The 21107-nt window shown below is 44.0% G+C and overlaps 1 protein-coding gene across 8 annotated transcripts; it reads left to right on the forward strand.

The window, feature by feature from the left end:
- Positions 1–995: 995 nt before the first annotated feature.
- CDADC1 (cytidine and dCMP deaminase domain containing 1) lies at positions 996–21076 on the forward strand. 8 transcript variants are annotated; one of them, XM_026075364.1, is made up of 10 exons: positions 1039–1128; positions 1850–1932; positions 4776–4870; positions 5642–5819; positions 6679–7257; positions 9266–9315; positions 10403–10572; positions 11100–11289; positions 11958–12018; positions 20847–21076. In XM_026075364.1, the coding sequence occupies exons 2-10, from the start codon at positions 1899–1901 to the stop codon at positions 20993–20995; spliced, it is 1506 nt and encodes a 501-aa protein (XP_025931149.1). In that variant the 5' UTR covers positions 1039–1128; positions 1850–1898; the 3' UTR covers positions 20996–21076. The 8 variants fall into 8 exon arrangements, with proteins under 8 accessions (XP_025931147.1, XP_025931148.1, XP_025931150.1 ...); XM_026075362.1 differs by lacking the exon at positions 1850–1932 and having other exon boundaries at positions 996–1128; XM_026075363.1 differs by lacking the exons at positions 1850–1932; positions 20847–21076 and adding an exon at positions 13891–16606 and having other exon boundaries at positions 996–1128.
- Positions 21077–21107: the final 31 nt, after the last annotated feature.

Raw genomic sequence — 21107 nt, forward strand, 5'->3', positions numbered from 1 at the left:
AATCTCCAAGCTATTACATACTGCCCCCTCTAGTAATCAGTTAGAATTATCCAGGTAATTACAAGTCATTCTCCTCATAAAAGAAGAGATATGAAATATGAAGTCTGGGTGTACTCTAACTGAGTTTCCATTAACCTGTTAGCCCATGAGCACAGGCAGTCAAATTCTGTAAGAGCAGCTCTTCCCTCAGGAGCCCAATGCCAGCACTGGATAGCCAAGAAGTAAATGTAGCTTCCAGTATTGACTCAAGTCAAGGTAAAGATTATTAAAAGACGAAAAACAAACAAACAAAAGCTTTGCTGCTGCCTTTCCGACGGCCTTGGACAGCCAAAACAGCAGCCCYGGAGCAAGCCTGAATGTTGCTGCATGATGAAAAAAGAATTTGGATACCTCTGCTGGCTGGTGTCACCTAGTCCCAGCAGCCCTAAGACATACGTTTTAATGAAGGAAAAAGCTTCTTTTCAAAGCTCTCTCCACACTGACAAGGAAGGGCCTGCTCGTTTTACTACCCAGGTTGTCATCACCATATAAATCCTCCTCAGAAAGACACAGCTTCTACCAGAAAAAATCTGCTTTGGGAAGTGCTCCTTATGCCTGTGCCCTGCTGGAAGTGAGCAGCACAGGTAAGAGGAACCGTTTTGCCCGTGTAACAGCTCTGTCGGGAGAACCGTTGTGTGGCAGCAGTGACGGGCACGGGCGTGATTTTAATGATCACAGTTAAATCCAGCAATACTCTTAACTGGGTTACGAGCGAGAGCAGCCCGAGAAACCGAAGATCCGCCGCAGCGAGGCCGGCGCCGGGCATCCCCCGCCTGCCCCTCGAGGCAGGCGGGKGAGCCAACATGGACACGCTCCCGCCGCACCTCAACGGCCGCCGCGCCACGCCCGGTCGCGACAAGCCCCGCCTCTCCCTCCCGCTCCCGTCTTCCTATTGGCCGAAGCCCCCGCCCGTCAGCCGCGTGGCGTCGCCCCAGGGGAGGAGCGCGGCCGCCATGGGGGCGGGGCGAGGCAGGGCAGCGGTGGCACTGATGCACGGCGCGGAGGAGGACGACGAGGAGCCTGTGGCTGCGACGGCGGCGGGGAGGCCGCGGGTGAGCGCGGCGAGCACGCAGACCGACAGCATGGCCGGTGAGCGCCGCCCCGTGCCCGCCACGGCTGCCCGGGGCCTCGCCTGGCTGCACTGCGCCGCGCCGCGCCGCGCCTCGCCCCTRTGGGGCAGCGGCCGTTAACGGCTGGCGGGGGCCCTGAGGGGGGAGGGGGGCGTCTGTCTGTGCGTGCGTGTGTGTGTCGGGTCTGTCTGCCTGCGTCTGTGTCGCCCAGCTCCGTGTCGTCCTCTCGTGAGGCCCTTGCTAAGGGCTTCTCCTGCCCGGCGGCTGCTCCCAGAGCTTCTGGCGGCCCTTCCCGTTACTGCGTTTTGCATAGGACGCTCCGACTCGTTGGAGGCAATGCAGTAAAGTATCTCCCCTCCCACCCCACCCCCCTTCCATTTAGTCTTATTCATAAGGCTTTTTGCTAACCAATACTTGTATTTTTTTCTTCCCTGTCAAGATGATTTCCAGTTTCACAGCTTGTATTTTTAATTGATTAAAAATKCTTCCCTTCTGAGGAGTGTTGTTACTAACCTTTATAGTAGGGCCCAGGTACAAGTTTGGCAGAGAACAACTCTATCACAAAGCTGTGAAGTCCCAAATTAAGGAAATTTTGACAGACTTTACACATCCCCTTGCTGTTATCCAAGGGGGAGTGGTGCGTACATGCAGATTGCCCATGGGCTGTGTGGCTCTCAGGCCACCACAACAAGGCCACCAGGTCTCTCTCTGAGGCGTAAATGAGGTTTGTTTCTTCCCAGTGCTATGAAAATCCTGCTTCCAAGTGAGCAAGCAAGATGAACTCTGAAAATGGTTTCTGTTTTCCTTTTTCAGGCACTATCTGGTAAGTTAAAATGATGACGCTGAGATCCCCTTTTTCAGTGGTGTTCAAAGCATTGTGTTACTTTTTCACTTGTAAGATGAGATCTTATGATTTTTTCAGACTTTGAACTAAGGAGTCCTATTCTGCAACAGTGTCATAAGTCATGTAGCTGAGCTGCATCCAGATGGGCAGTGCCCTGCTCCTTCTTGCCTGCCAGTACAGGCGTAGCAGGATTTTCAACACTCACCTTCACACCATACCTTCCCTGGAGCGTGCTTTGCTTCACTGGTGTGGCAGCACTGTCCTGGAGGAGTAGAATTGTGCATTTGTGCAAGAGTGAGGCTGGGCTGTGTAGAGGAGGGATGCTGTGAGGATGCCAAGCGCCTTTCACATAGTTTTGCTGTCAGCAGCAAAAACAAAGAGCCTGATTCTTTCTCTTCCCTGTTCTTCTGCACTTGCTTTTAAATTCTGTGGGATTTACAGGTGTCCCCCAACTTCAAATTTATTTCCAGGTCACTTTAATCTGTCTTCTCTTCACTCTATTGAATTTAATAAAACATTTAACTACATAAATGAGTAAAGGGGAGGTTATATATAAATCATAATTGTGACCGCTGTAGTTTCCTCTTTCATCATAATATCTTCCTGCTTCTTATTATAAATTAATGTCAATTCATAACAGGACGCAAACCAGTACATTCTTTGATTTGTTTCTAGTGTATTAAATATGTCACATTCAGATTAGGCCCAGGAAAACAAACAGCAGTTCAAACTTGTTTCTGTTTGTTGTGTATTCTGTTTTAAACCTACTCTGTATGATGAGTCTTCATCTATTATTGAAATCATGACGGGAGATGTGTGAGTAAGTGTAAAGTGCACTGTTTATTTTAGCTTGCCATTTGGGAACTGTGCACAGGCTACAACAGCTATGAACAGGGCTTGTAACAAGAATGAACTGAATGAACATTTAAGAAAACAAATTCTGCATGTGTAAATGTGGCTTGTAGGCTTTCTTTTACAGTTTTTAGTACAAGTGAGAACAAATCTTCCTCATGCTTTCTGAAAGTTTTAAGTAGCATGTGTGTCTGATTCTGCTAGCCAGGTGCCTCTTGCAGTGCTTTTGCAGTGAGGGCATAGCTGTGCTGTCTAAGGARCAGTGGACAGTGTGGCATCAGCTGGTGCTACTGAGAGGACATCATCTCTTTCCAAAACCTCTAGTAATTTTGCTCTCATTTCTGTGTGAAAATGCTGCAAAAATATTGGGTGAAAATGGTATTCTGGTCATGGTTTTCAAGGAAGCATGTTTATCCACTGTCCTAATTGTCTGTTGGAGTTCACAGCCATATCATAAAACTGACTAAGCCCCCTTTTTAAACCCTTTTTCCAACCAGAACAACCTAAGTATCTGGATAAACCTCTTTCAAACTACTAGAACTACTTAAAGAAATGTCTTTCTCAGTGTGCTCATTACAGCTCTCTGTAAGCACCACTGAAAGAGGAACTGGAGCTTTTGCAGAGTCTTAATTAACCTCTTCCAAGTGTGAGGCAAGACAGTTTTACATCTGGAATGGCATGAGCATTAGAGACCAATGCAGGGTTTCCTTCATTTTTATTTGCGGCATGTTCAGCAATGCTGTGAGTGTGGCCTAGGGTGCTACACTGTCCAGGTTTTGAGTAGAAGTGATCTGGCTCATCATAAGGTGATTGGTGGGCTTAGAAGTGGTTCTTTGCTACCTTTTTGGTTATTTGGTCAGGAGTGACAGCCATCTGAGTAGTAGGTTTAAATTTTTATAAAAATCTAACCAAAAATCTAAGCAGATTTTGTAAAAATCCTAATTCAGAAGCAGGTTTCTCCAGAGCTGTTGTAACTGGTAGATCTCGCAGTGGCTCCTTGCTTTAGCTGATGGTGTTGGTGTAAGATCATGACGTGTACTTAGGTATTTTTGCTCTATATGTGGTGAGCCTGAAGCTGGATTACAAGATACGTCTCGGATTTCTTTAAGCATCTGTGAATCATGCAAGCGCATTGAGTTATGTGTGATCTGGTCTGTGATTTCTGCTCTTTATCGCTAAGTAGAATTAACTCCCTGAGTTTCAGTGAAAGCATCACCACTTTCTCTTATTGTACAAAGCTGATCTCTGCATCTGGCTGCAAGCATTTGGGGTTGACAAACTATTGTCCTGAAGAGGACAGTGTGGCATTAGCTGCTGTAATAGCAGAAATGGTTGGCTGACTAGCTTCAGTTGAAGCTGTGGTGTAGAAAATCTGCAAATTGCTCAAAATTTTTATTTGAGTCTGAAGAAAGGTTCTGTTTTCTTTCACCTACCAGCCAGGTTAGATAACTCTGGTGGTTGGGGCTAGTGCTGGGGGAAGCGTGTATGAAGACACTACAACTGATCATAGCCCTCATTATAAGCAAAATCTTGCTGCATGTTGGATTGCTTGGCTTATATGCTTCTACATTGTTTCATAGAATGGAAAATTCAATGTATAGGTTGTTAAAAGTGGGGAGATTTTTGAAATATAGAACTTGTGCCAGTTTTGTTTCTCCTTTCTGGAAGCTTGGGCAGTTCTGAAAGAAATCATATCTCAGAGCTTAAAGGCAAAGATAACCTTCCCTTAAAGAGAGGCAAGATATGGCTCCACTAACTGTCCACAGCTTGCCTTTTCCAGCTCCGAGTGTGTCCTTCCTGACATACTTAGCTTCTAATCTAGGAGAGAAATATGGAATGCAGTGTGCCACCTTTGAAAGGTTGTTCACATCTGCTGTGCAGCATCCCTTTGMATATCTTAGTTATTAAAACAATGTGTTTTTTCTTTATAATTTTTATTAATAAATATTTCTTTATTATTCTAATGACAGGTCAAATACCAAGACTTTCTAAGGTCAATCTCTTTACTTTGTTCAGTCTCTGGATGGAGCTCTTTCCCTCAGCTGAGCAACAGAAGAAATCACAAGTAAGATATATACATTTACAGTTAATTGGTCTTTCTGAACAAGTGCTAATAGTTTCTGCAGTGAATTTAACCAGACTGCTCTTTACATGACGTGACATATGGCAGATACTCCAGAAAACATAGGAATCCACATGTGAAAGATCATGTCTGTGATAAACAGACTTTTTTCACAGAAGCTTCTTTAGAAACGAGATTAGTTTCTGCAAATGAAGAGACAGAAATAAGGCTAGACAAGCAGTTGGCTCTCAGGCTGGTCAAGATTAAGACAGAAATTAAATTCATCAGCATTCTCAGAGGGCTTCCCTGCATCGCACAGAGTACCCCACCAGAATAAGGGCAATGGCTGGTTTCAGAATCTCCTTGTGAATCTCTTGTTCCCTTGTGCCAAACAAAGGAGCTAGCTGTCATCTCCAGGGAGTGAATCAGAGAGGTTTTCAGTTTTAATTGACAGAATTTTCCATGTTCTCTGTGTTTTGCCCATAACAAAACCTAGACCAGGAAAGTCAGGAATTCGTGACAAATCCTGATTTGAAGTTTAACAGGGGCATAGTACTCAGATGTTATCATGCACACATAGAAATTGCAGGARAAAAAAGTGTTGCTTAGAGGAAATGTAACATAAAGATTGTTTATTGATTCATATCCAAATTTGTAATGAGAAGCAATGTGCTCTGATTCTGGCTAGCTAACTGCTACCCAAGGATGAGCTGTGACATGTCTATCAATTTGATGCTAAAATAAATTAATAATAGTGATGCTTTTTTTCTGTAGGTAAAGAAGAGTGGTCTTGTTGTCGTGAAAAACATGAAGATTGTTGGTCTTCATTGTTCCAGCGCAGACTTGCACGCTGGTCAGATTGCACTCATTAAACATGGATCAAGACTTAAAAACTGTGATCTTTATTTTTCCAGAAAACCATGTTCGGCCTGTTTAAAAATGATTGTAAACGGTAAGCAAATGACTATAGTATAGTAGGAGTAAATGCTATGCTTATCGTTGGTGGTATGAGAAAGCCAGTTTTCTTCTTAGATTGTTCCAGTTGTCAGTCCTGATCTCRAGCTTGCATAACCTGCACTGATGTTTTTCAAAAGGGTAGAAGCAGAACTGAATGTGCATTTCCAGCAGCTGATGATCCAGAAATTAGGATTTGGTACTGAGACCCTATTTTTCAGTGCCACCAATATTGTTAGCGATGCTCATCTCTTGGATGGGATGCAGCACTGAGATTCTGACATACCAGTGGCACTTTTCCAAGACAGCCCTAAGCCTGATKACTACGCCTAGATTGCTACATTTTTCCTTGCCCTCTCATTGCTTGTTAGTGGCACTAGAGGAAGGGGTTATTTGGTGCAGAAATCACAGGGAGTACTTGAAGGCTTCTTTTTCTCAAGTGAGATGAAGACATGTCACGCTTCCTGAGATGGGATCTGCTGGTACAGCCCTTCTGGAAGTATTGCTCTTTGATCTCAACAGCAGCTTCTGTTAGTGCTACCCCTTGTTTAGTGGTAATGTATCTGTTGTAGGTAAAATGTAAAAGTAGGCTGCCCCAGGGATCTTGCAACTTATCAAACTTTTACTTCTGTCTATAGTCTGATTATCAGGTCTGATAACCTCTTGATATTGGTATCTGCTAGCATTCTTGTTAGCAGAATGCTAACACCCTTTAAACTAAGTTAAAGGACACCCTTTAAGCAGCACCCAAGGCCTGAAAGGAGTAAAAACAGAGTTATGAGGTAATGTGTTGAGTATGAGGTTTATGTTCCACTGTATTTGCACAGTTCCTTTTGCTGCATTACCTTATCTTACAGCTGGAGTGAACAGAATTTCTTACTGGCCTGCAGATCCTGAAATCAGCTTGCAGAATGAGGCGTCCAATCCCATGACTACTGATGATGCAAAGCTAGATGCCAAAGCAGTGGAAAGATTGAAGTCAAATAGTCGTGCTCGTGTGTGTGTCTTGCTTCAGCCCTTAGTGTGCTATATGGTGCAGTTTGTTGAAGAAACTTCCACCAAATTCGATTTCATTCAAAAAATAGCAAAATCTCAGCCTGGCTTTAATACTGACTTTTATACTGAATGTAGGCAAGAGAAAATAAAAGAGTATGAAAGCTTATTCCTAATTTCAAATGAGGAAATGCACAAGCAAATATTGATGACAATAGGACTGGAGAATCTCTGTGAAAATCCGTACTTCAGCAACCTTAGACAAAATATGAAAGATCTTGTCTTGGTCTTGGCCACAGTGGCTGCCAGTGTCCCTGTCTTTGGATGCTTTGGGTTTTACTGCCGTGAATCACAGCCAACAAATGAAACGTACCATCAGAGTTTGCCCCAAGAAATTGCAAGGCACTGTATGATTCAAGCCAGACTACTTGCCTATCGGACAGGTGAGTTGTTACTGTAGTGGGAGAAGATTGACTCTTGTGATTACAGTGTTCCTGGTTTTCAGTCTTGTTTCTTCAAAATACTCCCTTGAGCAAGTCGTTGAAGCATGTACTTCCATTCCTACATCTTTGAAATAGTCTGTAAAAGCACTGAGGTTTTCCAAGACAAAAATCATTGCATTTCATGTRCAGTGCTAGCAAAGCCTGCCCTGCCAACACATGCAACATCTATCTCGAAGAGAACAATAGCATTTAAAATCTTCAAGCTGCTGTGAGACTCTTTTTACCGATGTTTCACAAGATGCTTCTGTTACGCTTAATGTATTGGCACCTGTTTGATATTGTGTACACTTCTCAAAAAACAGCAGTGGAATAATATTCCTCCAGGAGGATTTAAGTACAGTTATGTTAAGTTTCCTAGTACCAGTGTTATTAGTGACATTGATTATATATCTGATGTCTTTTTGTTTGCAAAGATTCTGGAGATTTGATACACAGGCTTTCTTAGTTTTTTTTATTGACTTTTACATCCTTTGATGAAGACTACTTCTGTTCAGCACTTTTTTCTGTCTGTGTAGGGATGCAGTAAGTTGGTAAATTCTTCTGGAGAGTTCTGTTCTGAAGGCTTAAAATTTGATGGTGCTGCTTAGTGATGTTTCCATCTAGATAGGACAGTTGCTTTTTTAAACCTTTGTGGACAATTAAGTGGTATATATTTAAAGCTTAAAACAACAGTATTCCCTCCCTCCCTCCCTCCCTTCCCCCCCCCATCTAGTTAGATGCACAGTGTGCCTTTTGACTTACTCAAACCTTGTGATTTGAAAGGGTGGATCTTCACGTTTTAAAGCTTTCTTGTTTTGTTTTTTTTTTTTTTCCTGGTACCCTTCCACAAATTTTGTCACCAAAAGTTGCAAAGGAGATTGGGTTTTAGAACTAATTCAGAAGTTGCCTGGAACCAGCTGTGTGGTTTTTGCACAACTACTGTTGTGTAGAGCAGGATAAAATGGCCCAGCTTCAGTATTCATTCTCGGGGCAGCAGAATTCAGTTTTGTCTGTGCTGTTCAGCCTGGACTCAGGTCTGTGTTTGAACAGACTCTTATTCCACTTTAATCCTGTTATAAGGTCCTGATCCTGTATGAAATTAAAATAAATAGCACCTCCCACACCGTACTCAGATGCTTTACATTATCATACAGGTGGCTACCAGAGGAGTGAGGTCATAAGATATTTTCTGTGCTGGGTTAATATACATCAGCAACTAATAAATATGTAGAATGCAAATAAAGTTGTCAGCCCTTGGCAGGAAAAGACCCTCTTTGAGTGAGGGTGTGTGGTAGTAATGCTAAGGATGATGAAAAATGGTTAACTGAAACAGTTTTGTCTACAATATTCATCACTGTGGAAGCCTGAATTTTTTTTTTCGCCTTGATATGCTCCATTTTAACTGGTCAAGACTCTCATCAATAACTCCAGGGGAAGACTTCCAAGTTGCATAAAAGACTTCCAAGTTACATAATGGAAAGTTCTTTTCCAGTGTTCCTGCAGTGGTGATGGCAAACAGCCCACAGAATTCGATTGTTAACATTTTGTCTCTGAGTTAGGTATAAAATAAAACAAATTTTATTAGGAATTGAGACTACAGAACTATGAACTTTATAACTGGCAGAGATTAATTTTAGTGATAAATTGAAGAGTTTTTTAAATCAGTTTTGCAGTCTCAAATCAGCTAACCTGTGTATGTTCTTGGCCCACATTTTCGTATCTGATACGTGCATTGATTATTTCTCAACATTTGTGAACATATGTACCTAGCCAAGTCTCAGAATGGCTAGCCACACCCTTGCTTTTGCAGTAGGCTCATATGACATTGAAGCTCTTATATTTCTGCGCTTCGTTTCTCTTATCCACAAAGCACCCAAGAATGTTCCTCCTTACTCTGATCTCATATATTAATGTATAATGTACAAGTACATTATGTGTTACTCACTGCTAAAAACATTCTGTATTTTAGAGGATCATAAAACAGGAGTTGGAGCTATTATTTGGGCAGAAGGAAAATCTGTAAGTATGGAAAAACTTACCACTTCTTGCACTCACAATTCATACAAATGTATCTTCTTAGAATTTATTTTACTTTGAAAAATGTACATATGTATAAACTTGTACACACACAGTGCTATAGAAAACTTTCACTTCTCATTCTTTGGTAACTAAATTAATGACTGATTCAATGTTACGTTGTCAAGATGAAGGAATAGGATAAACAAGTTCAGTAACCACCAGTGTCCTTGCCTAGCTTTTCTCAGTTTGTTTGCTTCCCTAAACATTGTTTCAGTTATTCCAGGTGTCTTGGTTGCAAAGTTTTGCCACAGCTGTTGATCAGACATCATGTGCTTACCCTGCATAGTTCCTCTTTGCAGCTGCGTTTTGGAGAGGTAACAGGGCAATCATAGCCTGACAATCTCTTGTAGATTTTTGATGCAGTTCAAATGCTGTACTGGCTTCAGCCCATTTTTTGGATCAAACTGATATTTTTCTACAAATGCTGTTTGCTTTTTCCCATCTAAAGGTTTGTTTCTTTAAGTCTTTGATCGTGCAGTTACTGGTCCAGGAATCTTCATACTTCATGCAACTGCAACCTGTGCTTTTCTGTTTGTTTTTAGCACTTCTGTCATCAAGTGCTTATAGTTGTTTCGTTTCTTGTTCTTGTTTCAATCACCAATTTCTTTGTCAGCCCACTGGTCACAGGGTGTGTTCTGAGACAGGTAAAATACAGTCCTTGGTGCATCAGGGACTAACCCCAGCTTTCTTTCTTTTTTGTTGTATATTGCAGAAAGGCTTAATGACTAAATCCTCAAGACTTTTTGTTGTTGCTATCAGTATGACTTGCTAAAAGAAAAGCCTCTAAAGCCTAGTGCTTTGTGTTGTTCGTGGTGTTAATGGTTTGTCCATGCAGCCCCTCTGGAGCTTTGTGGAAAAGTTTCACACAGACATGCAGTTAGTTGAGTTCTCTTTTTAATTGCTATAACTTGGCAAGAACTAATAATGCTCGGATACTAAACAAAATGTGCAATATGTGTTGCACAACACTTTGATTTAGTAYGCAATTTAAACATCTCCAGATTTGATGATCTTCTTGCTATTGCAGAGAAGCTGTGATGGAACAGGAGCAATGTATTTTGTGGGCTGTGGTTACAATGCCTTTCCTGCTGGATCTGAATATGCTGATTTTCCACACATGGATGATAAACAAAAAGATCGGGAAATCAGAAAGTTCAGATACATTATACATGCTGAGCAGAACGCCTTGACATTCAGGTAATGGGTTTATTTTTACCACAGAAAAGAATGAGACAGTTCACAAAAAAATCCTGTGACAGGTGCATGATGTCACTGTGATGAAGCGTGGGTTGCAGTCACAATCTTGTTTATACCTATGATGCAGAACTTGGATGTGCATAGACACAGTCAGCTCTGCTGTTTCTTCAAGTGTCTGAGTGAACTTGATATAAAGGATGTTCAGTCTTATGTGTGCAGCTATCCTTCAAATACAAGCCACAGCCTCCGCCTCCTGCTAGGATCATGCTATAACCTGAAATACGGAGAAGTGGCACATGTTGAGGTTTCTGAGAGTATGTGTGGAAAGGTGGGAGGGGGTGTTTCATTCATAGACAATAAAACCAAACCAGATGTCATCTTACATTTGTGCACTTGAATAAGAATAAGCTGCCTCTGAGAGTAGAGGATACACGGCACTTCTTTGCTTGCTCCCATGAGATATCAAGTTGTCACCATTCAAACCCATCAAGACATAACTTTGAAATTCTGTTTCTGACTGCTTGTAGGTGTCAAGAAATAAAGCCAGATGAGAGAAGCATGATATTTGTGACAAAATGTCCCTGTGATGAATGTGTACCTTTAATCAAAGGGGCTGGTATCAAGCAAATTTATGCAGGAGATGTTGATGCTGGAAAAAAGAAAGCAGACATATCATACATGAAGTTTGATGAACTTGAGGGTGTAAGCAAATTTACAGTAAGTGTCTAAATATACTATATTTTAAAACTCTGGGCAGCAGTGTGAGAAGGGAAGAGTGGGCAAGCATCTGCAGCCAACGTAGGATTTTTTTTTTTCCCCCTTGTGCTGTTTAATCAAGTACAAGTGGAACAGGGAGGCTGCTCTGCAAGGACACTGAGAAGGAGTGCTCTGCTGTTTGCCAGAGGGTAGGGCAGAGGGTGCCCATTTTTGGTGGTGTTATTTCCTTGCAGATTTCCCTTTAACTTCTTGGTGCTGCTTGAGGTGATTTCCTCACGCTCTGAAATTCTCTCCTAGCCTTTCCCATCACAGAAGAGTAGCTGATGGGGGAGATGACTGTGTGCTTTCGTAGACCCTTCCAGCCCCTCCTGAAAGAGCCATAGTGCGTTTTGGAGGCGAGCAAGTGCACCTGCATTCGGGGGTGCTCACCATGACAGACTGCAGCACTGTTGGTTCAGGCAGGCTTGTTTCTCCTTCTCAAGGGAATAAATGGCCACACATGCCCTAACAGCTTTTTATCCTCAAGTGCGCGTGTGAGGAGGAACTCTTCTTTTTCCTACCTCATCCCTAGTTGTGCCTTACAGTGAAGTACTGTGATGTATTTTCTTTTTCTCCCCCTGCTTTTTTCTGTCTTCTAGAATAAGTAAACTTTTTTTTTCTCTTACCAGTGGCAACTAAATCCATTTCACACTAATGTCCTTGAATTCCATGATCCCACAGCCAGAGAAAGTAAGTGTTTTTCATTAATGCATTTTATGATTGAAGTCAGTAAGTGACATTCATTTTTAAACAAACCTGAGCTCCTCTGGGTTTGATTTAAATTAGTTAGATTTTGCTATGGAAACTTGTCAGAACTTTTGGGGTAGATGAACTAAGGATAAATCCAAAACATAAGTTTAACAAATGCTTGGCACTTGCATTCATTACAAAACCTAGTAGTTCTGTTATCAAGGCCTACAATATGCTGTTTTGCACACTGATCATTCCAGACTACTGTATCATGTTTTATATCATGTTCTAAAAAGATTTTAAAGTACTTTTGGAGTGCTGTTGTTTTTCAGGGGAAACTGGTCTCCGCCAAGTCATTTAAATGTTTTGTGGAAATTTCCAGTGCTTCTCTTATGATGTAGATTCTATGCCAGTGCTTTTCAGTCAACTTTTTTTTCCCTTGTTTCTGTTGTTTTTGAGGGCAACTGAGCCCGAGGTTGCACACGATCCTTGTCTTCCTGCACCCCTGTAGCAAGGGAGCTGTTGCCTTCTGATAATGGAGTTTAGATGAGTGTTATGCCAAAGCCCTTTTTGTGCTGCAGAAGGGACCCACCATTGGCATCCAGTGTCAGGCCCTAAAATGTTTCTCAGCCAGTGAGGAAAATCATGTGAAAAAGCAGCTAAATAAACTTTCATGACTCAGACATAAAGATATTTTCCACCAAGGATCTGGTGATTACTCAAGGCATTGAGTCCTTTCCTAGGAACATAGGAAAGGCTGCTGGTGGGTTTTATACCATACAAATAGCTACATGGTACAAGCTAACTCCCAGCAAGCAGTGAGCTAGATTAACGGAGAAGTCTTTTTCTTGGCTACTTCCTTATGAGTCCTGGAAGAGTTCAGGGTAGTGTTTATGAGTGTTAGTAATCACTGCATAACGTCAGGGCTTGTTTGTCCCTGTCTCTGCTAATGGTTTTCAGACCTAACTGGGGAAAGATTAGTCATGGGATACTTTGTTTGACAACCATTAAAGGGGCTCATTTTTCTAACAATGGTTTCTTCAAGATGGTGTGCTTGCATTTTCAACGCTGAACTCCGGTTTGGGTTGCTCTTTTTCTTTAGTATGCTTCCCTTGCTATGGTTGTTTGCATGTTCCTCAATATGGGGAATACTTCCCCCAAGTATTTTTCCAGTATGCCTGTGCACGTGAGTATTTAGGCTGTGTTTAGTATTGTATTAATAAGTTTCACTCCCCCCCCCCCCAGATGGGGTCCAGAAAACAAAATCACTAGATGACCAGCAGCACCAAAACAAGAAGCTGTGTCTTGACCACTATTGAATACTTAGCACTTCTGCAATCTCGCTCTGTACTTTTATAATGCAGCCTGTTTGCACTTTCAAATAGGGGAGGGTTTTATTTATTGTTTGGAAAATGATTTTTAGAATAAGTTTATTTATGATGTCTTAAATATTTTATAGGATTTTTAATTTAGAAGTTCCTGGGGAAAAATGTTACCTGTATTCTCTGTGGAAGGAACTGGGTGGCTAATCATTGTTAACACATTAAAAAAATCAGTCTGAAAGTTCACTGATGATAGGTCAGAATAGTAGTAAAATGATGTCTATTTTGCTTGGTATATGAATTGAGGGAATGAATTTCTAAGCTCTGGGCTAGCAGAATAAGTCCTAGTTCTTCAAGTACAATGCTCAACGGAATCTCTTGGAAAACAGTAGCTAGGTAGTCCCTAGTAACTATTTCTAGTTCCTGAAAGTGGCTTTCACTTCTCAGACTGCTTGTATAATGGAGACGAAGCCACTGGGATGGAAATCCTTGCTAGATAAGTGATTTGTGGATCAGGGTTCTCTCTCATACATGCCTCTTCCACCTACAGATAGCAGCAGAGCTCTTCTGTGCTGTGATACTTGCATTGCTGCTGTGTGCTCTGTGCGCTTCCTCAAGTGCATCCCACCTGAATTAATCTAGATGGAGATTAGCTTTGCTTTTCTCAGATTCTGGACTCAGGCCTAAAAGAATTTGGCTGTATGCATCCTGCTGGCCCCGACACACTACGTGAAAGAGTGCTTGGTGCTTAGTTTCTGTTCAGCTTTGTTAACAGGCTTTTAGGACTACAGAAGCTAATAAAGTGCCAGGTGTCCTGTTGTATCTTAAATAGGGTGATACCTACCACTAGAGTAGCCCACACCTTTTCAGATGCGAGTGTTTTGAGTAACTACATGTGGTGCCTGGATAGAGCCTTTAAAAAAGGAACTGAAACTTCAAGCTCATGTTGCTGCTAGTTTTGAGGGCGGTACTGGGGTAGGTACCAGGTAACCAGAACACAAGGTTGTATCTCAGCTTGAGAGGTCTCTCTCCCTGTGCCCATCTGTTTGCTGCTCTAGAATATGATCTCTAGGTGTTTGTTTTAGCAGACTTCCAAGACTTTCTTTGCTCTCCTGCAGAGCTCTCAAGTACAAACACCTTAAACTTTTTTTTTCTGCTGCTGGTAGGGAAGGTAAACAGCCTCTTCCCAGCTCTTTCATGTGTCTTGTCATCTTTTGTCACCCTCCCCAAAGCCCTAGAGGGGGAATTGGGTTCCAGGTTGCTGCTCTGTAGGTTCTGTCCTTTTAGGCTTTGGAAACATTTCGACCTAGATAGCAAAGCTGTGGTTAGGCAGCGCGTAAAGGAGCTTTAATGTGGCATTAATTACATGAAGTCTGTTCTTACCCAGTTTAGCAACTGGTCATGCAATTCAACATACCATCCTTGATGCTTATAACTGCATCAAGAAACTGATTCCTCATAGCTTGTAGTATAAGTTTGTTCTTACGTACCTGGGCATCAGAGCTGGGGAATGCTTATATGCTCTTATTGCCATGCCGTCCACTTGAGAATTCATTCCCCCAGAGCTGTTTCTCTCAGCCTAGTTAAATTGAAGACTATTCTAGGGCTGYCAGATAAATGTGGTGCGTGCAGAGTTAGCAGCAGAAATCTCATCAGGCAATAGCCTGACCTCCTGCACTGCTGCTGTCTTGCTAGGCAGGATGCATACAGCTTCGTTTCACAGGACCACGTAGTGTGAGCAAAGGAGAAACATGTGACCCTCCAAGGGAATGATGGTGAAATCTGTTTTTTGTGGCACACCTAAAAAGGCTGTTTTTGCACAGTAGCTCATAAATAACTGAACTGCCACTGCACGAGGTCTTGTGATCTAGAGCAGAGGAAGCAACGTCCTGAACTTGCAGCCGGATCTGCAGCAGCAAGAACTCTGCCCCTCACCTGCTGGGTTCAGAGCCCAGCACAGATCCAGGTGTAGCCTTGGGGGTTACTGCTGGTTGCCATGCAGACCTCAAATAGGGTTTCTTCCCTCATCGAGGACTGCACTGTTTGATTGTTTGTAGCTTCCATACCAGGTTAAAGTCATGTATTGTTTCTACATGGTGTTTCATAAGCAAGGTTGTCTTAATAATCTGTTTTTAAATTATATATTAATTTATTATGGCATATTTTTCCCCCCACTACTTTTAAGCATCTTGTATTGGAATAACTACTCTTGACTTTTTCTACAGATAGAAAAAACACTGTCCAGGTTAGCCTAAAAAGTCCAAAAAACTACTCCAAACCTACTTGTTTCCATAATCTGTAGGCAACATTTTTATACTTGATGTAAAAGCAAGGGAGAAAAGAAGTGCAGGTTTAAGGCCCAGTCAGGTTTTCTAATCAGTCAGCTGATGTCAAAATAAGTAAAGAAGTCTATAGGAACAACATGTGTCTTATAGGAACTTATAGAAAATTGAAAAGTCCTTAAAAAGTCAAAGATGGCCTGGAAGGGTAAAGCAAGATACACAGCAAATATGACACATGTTAAATAAATACACTGGCAGTTTGGCTTTTTTTTTTTTAATAAAATTTAATCTTGAAGATCTGTATGAATGTTGCTGATAATCTGCACTTCATGAGGAGTTATTTTAAAATTTAAGTCTTTACTTATTAGTTTTTAAAAAGCATGTTTTTGTACAAATTTTACACTGAAATTTGGAATTGCATATAAGGCTGAAGGTTTGGAAGTCCCTCTTTTGTCATGCCATGTTTCTACAGATTCATCCAGAGGCTCATGAATTTCTGTAGGCTCCAGTTATTGATGTAACTGCACCTTTGCTTCTTCCTGGGATTACAGAGTAGGTGCTTTATCTTTGCCCATAGGAACAGTGTGAACGGGATTTCCCTCAGCTCACAGACCATGCAGGTGCTGCTGTGCACATCATCTGTAGGCCCAGGAGAGCCACAGAAGATGGCAATCTCCTGCAGTGCTTGTTTTGCAAGTGTACTCTAGGATGTTTGTTTCTTATGTAAAAAGAGAAATGTATTTAAAATGAAGAAATGTAAAGTTATATATTTATATATGTGTGTGTGTGTGTGTGTGTGTGTACAATTCCCATAGGCGTTTTGTGTCTCTTCCATTCATGCCAGAACAATCATTTTAATTGCAGGTATTAACTACCAGTAATTATTTGACCTCTTGACTGCAAATTACAGAAATTCTGTTAATCATCTGCCTTACAGTAAAATATGTTTTCTGCTAATAAATTAAGCCAACAGTAAGTATTGAAGTGTGCTTTTTTTTTTTAAGTGCTCTGTGTTATTAGAGCACAGAGTGCTCTGGAAGGCACACACACCCTCTCCTTTGCTGGCCAGGGCTGTCCCCGTTGCTGCGGTGCTGCCTGTTCTCTTAGCTAAGCTGTGTCACTGCCCTCTGCCCTCACTGAAGAATTTGTCTCATGGGGGTTCAGTGCCTCCTGCGAGCCCYGGGGCAGCGCTGGGATCCCCTGGGAGCTTTAATCCCCCCCCCTCTGGAGAGCAAGAGCTGCCTCAAGCAGTGTTGAGGTGGTGGGTCACCCAACAGCTTTTTTCTTGGCTGGGAGGGCTAGAGAGCAGGTGTCCAAGGGGGGACATGGGAGACCTGCTTCAGAAGTGCTTTTGAACTCAAATATCATTGTAGACAGGGAGTGAGCAATGCATGGGGCATGGTCACTGGATGGGCTCCCCAGAGCCACGTGTAATGCATGTTTAATTCTGACAAGCTTTGCAGTCTTTTAAATAGATTTTCATTTTGGCTCTCCTGTCTGTGAACCAGACTTTAAATAGAATTTCTGTTTGGCTTTAATTTGTTAGATGCAGAAAGCAACATCACTCAGAGATGAGAAAAGCAAAGAAGGCAGATGGTGTGTGCTGCTTTCTAATAGAGCAAAATTACCACAGTGCCACATGCACAAAGCTGAGCTCTGCTCTGCACGGAAAGGTAGTGGCAGAGAAATGTTGACAAACATTTAACCACTCATCTGGGGCTCCTTCTGTTTTCCCAGACCAGCTTAGCTGTCTCTTAGCGTATGCCAGCATGCTGGGTTTGTATGCTGCAGGCAACACCTTGCACAGGTTAAGGCATCAGATGATGTGCTGCTGTGCTCTGGGCGTTTGCTCTCTCTCTTTAGAAGGGAGAGGGGTGGGAGCATGAGACAGCTTCAGCAGAGCCACCTCCTTCTCCTAACGTGACAAACGCAACAAGGGACCTGGTAGGAGCTGTCACCTTCGCCATGCCAAATATTGTGGCAAAACCTCTTGCTGCTAAGAGCATGGATGCAGAGCCTCTCAGGTGCGTGCTGCTGGTCAGCAGCCAGCGATTAGCCGTAGCCTGGCTAAGATGGCGAAGAGCAGCACAGYGAAGACTATGGTGCGAGAAGAGAAGCGAAGAGCAGCGTTGCTGCTGTGCTACATGGCTGTCTTAACCAGCCCAAGACTCTTTAACTCTAAAGCAGGGCTATTTTGCCTTAGTAAACAAGAGCAACAACATTAACAAGAGCAGAGGCTCATCGCCGCAGCAGCAGCCAGCAGAGCTGCCGCGCAGTAGTTCGCACAGCCGTGAGGGGTTGGTGTTAGCAGCGAAAGGGCCCCGGGTGAAGCCAGGTTTGATTCCTGGGGGAGAACGTTCCAGCGAGGGGCTGGGGTGCCACTGCCCATGAGGATGGGGGAGTGAATGAGTGTGTACGGTACAGCTGCACAGAGGTATTTTAGCATAAGTATTGCAAAAGGTACCCAGAAAATCCCACTACTGCAGGCAGCAGGAGATAAGGGTGTGTTGCTATGCGCTGTAAGTGCCAGACTGTCTGAGACTGCACAAAACCTGTGAATGGGAAGCGCAACAAATGAGGCTGGCAGCACTGTCATTTAGGTACAGGGCAGTGCTTGAATCGCAGCAGCACGCACTTAAAGGGTGGTTGGGCTAGGAGCAGCCAGGTAAGGGAAAAGGGAACGGGCTGAGCATTGCTTTTCCTTGGAGCATTGGACAGTGCAACCTTTATTTTCTGCAGGCCAACTATCATCGACTATAGCTGAAATTTTCAGCATCGTTTGTCTGAGGGGCTCGGCCAGGCTCTGCCTCAGCACTGCCAGCCTTCAGGAAAGCTGTGAGACTACTGCGAAAGCCCACCACAGTTGGGGTTTTGGGGTGTTGAGATGCAAAACCCTTCCAAAAAAAAAACCAAAAAAACCTGAACACTTTATGTTAACGGAGTATGAATGGCAGCATGTTGCCCTACTGCTAAAAAGTCTTTCCTTTCGATCTTGGGACAAGGTAGTAGATAAAGTGCTGGGGCTTTGGGGGGGCTGAACAGCCACCTTGCCTCCCTCAGCAATGCCCCCGCCTCCCCTGGCAGATGCTGCTTCCCTGCCTGCCCCAGTCCCCTCCCGCTGGGCACTGGGCAGGTGGCAGGAGCCACTACTGTCAGCCCACACTGAGACCATCTCCAGCCTGTGAGCTTGTTGCAGCACTGCCCTTGATGCTCCTCGGGGCACAAAGTGAGACCATCTGGGAATTGCAGTTTTTTTCCCCACACCTAGCTTTAAAACAGGGAGGAGGTGCTTTCTTGCCCCTCCCCTGCAGGCTCCCACACGCCCTGGGCACCCAGAGCCATGGGGGCAGCTGCCTGCCTGCCTGCCCCAACCCAGGGTGGGTTTGCAGCACCCTTACCCAGAGCACTGCACAGCCGCGCTGGGTGCTGCTGTGACAAGGGGGGGGGGGGGATGTTTAAATCCAGGCCAAACCTGGGTTTGTGAAGCCAGCTGGGCCACAGGTGAGCCAAAGAGCACTGCCAAAGGTAACGCACCCAGTAATTTGGGAATAAAGGGTTTCTATTCATAAGAGGCTGAGCGAGGGCCTGAAGGACACACTCCCATCTTCCGTGTGCCCTTGGAAGAAATACTCCATTCATTAGCTGACTCCTAGCTCGCCCCAACAGAGCCATGGCAGGGGCATTTTCTGTTGCCTGAATTAGGAAGTGCTGGGCAGGTGTCAAAATGCAAGTCCAAAAATGATGGATGCTGGAAGCACCCACTCAGCTCCCTGCCTCATCCTAATTAAAGGCCATGGGAACTTATACTTTTATGCTAGGGTGCTTAGGCAAGAAGGGAAAAGACTGGGTTCAATACCCTTATATTCATCAGAGAGCAAAACCCATATGCCCCTTGCCTCCCTGCCACCTGCACCGCCAGACCGAGGACATTCTGCAGAAAGGCACTTTCAGGCACAAAGTTGAAGCTCTTCCACTTCATACAGAAAAATGAAGTATTCATCTGCCCAGAAAAAAAAGCATCTCTACTGACCAAACATTACTGCATCCTTTGGAAAGGGGCCAGGGCTCTCTGAGCCCAGCTCCAATTTCACAGACGAGGAAAGTACTTGCTGGAGGACAAATGCGATCCAGATCTCCTCTCCCTCATGTGAGCACTTTTATCATTAGATTACAGGGTCCAAGTCATTCTTTCCTTCTCCTCTGATCTCAGTCCCGGAGTATGCGGATTGAGAGGCCCAAACAGTCTCAACACCCACATTTATCGAAGGCCAAAGTCCTGTGGCCTTCCTGTGTGTTCACACCTGCTGACGTACACACCCTTGCAGATAGGGGAGGCCCTTCCCCTTTTTAATCAGATTCCTCTTAGCAGCACAAGCTCCCTGAATCCTGGGACAAAAAAAAATATGGTTCAAAGCTTCCTGGCACGCTGCTGTATCAAACAGGGTTTTACGTGCAGGCTAGGAGCACAGCGTGAATTGGCAGAGACTGTCTTGAGCTGCCTGGGGACTGGGATCTGGAGGCTGCAGCGCAGGCTGCCTCCATCTTCTTTCTTTCTCCAGGCTCCAATCTTCTTTCCTGTCTTCACACTGATGAACCTTGTCCTGCAATCGCGCAGCTCCCCCAAACATTAATATAAGAGAAACTGCGAGTTCCTCATGGGAGCAGTTGCTGAGACAGAAGAGGAGGAGCCTTTACCGCATGCACCAAAGGAAAGGGAGAGAGGTCTCTCTGTATTTCAAAGTTGCGCTAGGAAAGACCTCGTTTTCAATTTATTAGGAGTGTGCATCTCATGCTGCTGTGAAATATTATTATGGTGCATAATTTTTTTTTTGCTTTTTCTTCTTTAAAAGAGCTAAGCAAGTTGAGCACGGGGAAGACTCAGTTACTGAGAGGAGTGCGGGCAATACTTACTTCAGGACCAGCTTCTTGTATGAYAAGCTGATACATACACACACACACATGCACGCACGCATACACAGACACACATTTTTCACAAGCCCTCCTGTCACTTATCCCCTATAGTCTAATTGCTGCTTGCACCAGAAAAGGCTGCCTTTACAGGGACCRGGCCCCTCGCTCCATCCACTGCTGTCCTGCCACATCTCTGCTGTGCAAACACCACGGGGTGGGTGCAGCCTTGCCTCGTATCATGGCCAGGTTTTGATGTCTCCAGCAGCTCTTCTGCAGTGCCAGGTGCACTTCGTAACAGCCTTCGTTTCTGCAGATGCAACAGGATCGGACTTCGGCTCTGAGGACCGCTATTCTGGAGATGTTCCCGTACTGGTATCAGCCGGGGCTGAAGCCCACGGTGAGGCTAAGGTGGCCAGCAGCCCAGCTCRCCAGGTCTCCCGCCAGCCAGGGCTGCCGGTGTGACGCTTGCGGGGTATGTTAGCTCTGGGGAGAGCGCTCCCCTGCTGCTCTCCGGCTGCCGAAGCTGTGGCTGGCAAAGGAAAGCGGTTAGCACTGCACAGAGTTTAGGGGCTAG

Source organism: Apteryx rowi, unplaced genomic scaffold, assembly GCF_003343035.1.
Source record: "Apteryx rowi isolate R43461 unplaced genomic scaffold, aptRow1 scaffold_402, whole genome shotgun sequence".
Lineage (NCBI taxonomy): Eukaryota > Metazoa > Chordata > Aves > Apterygiformes > Apterygidae > Apteryx > Apteryx rowi.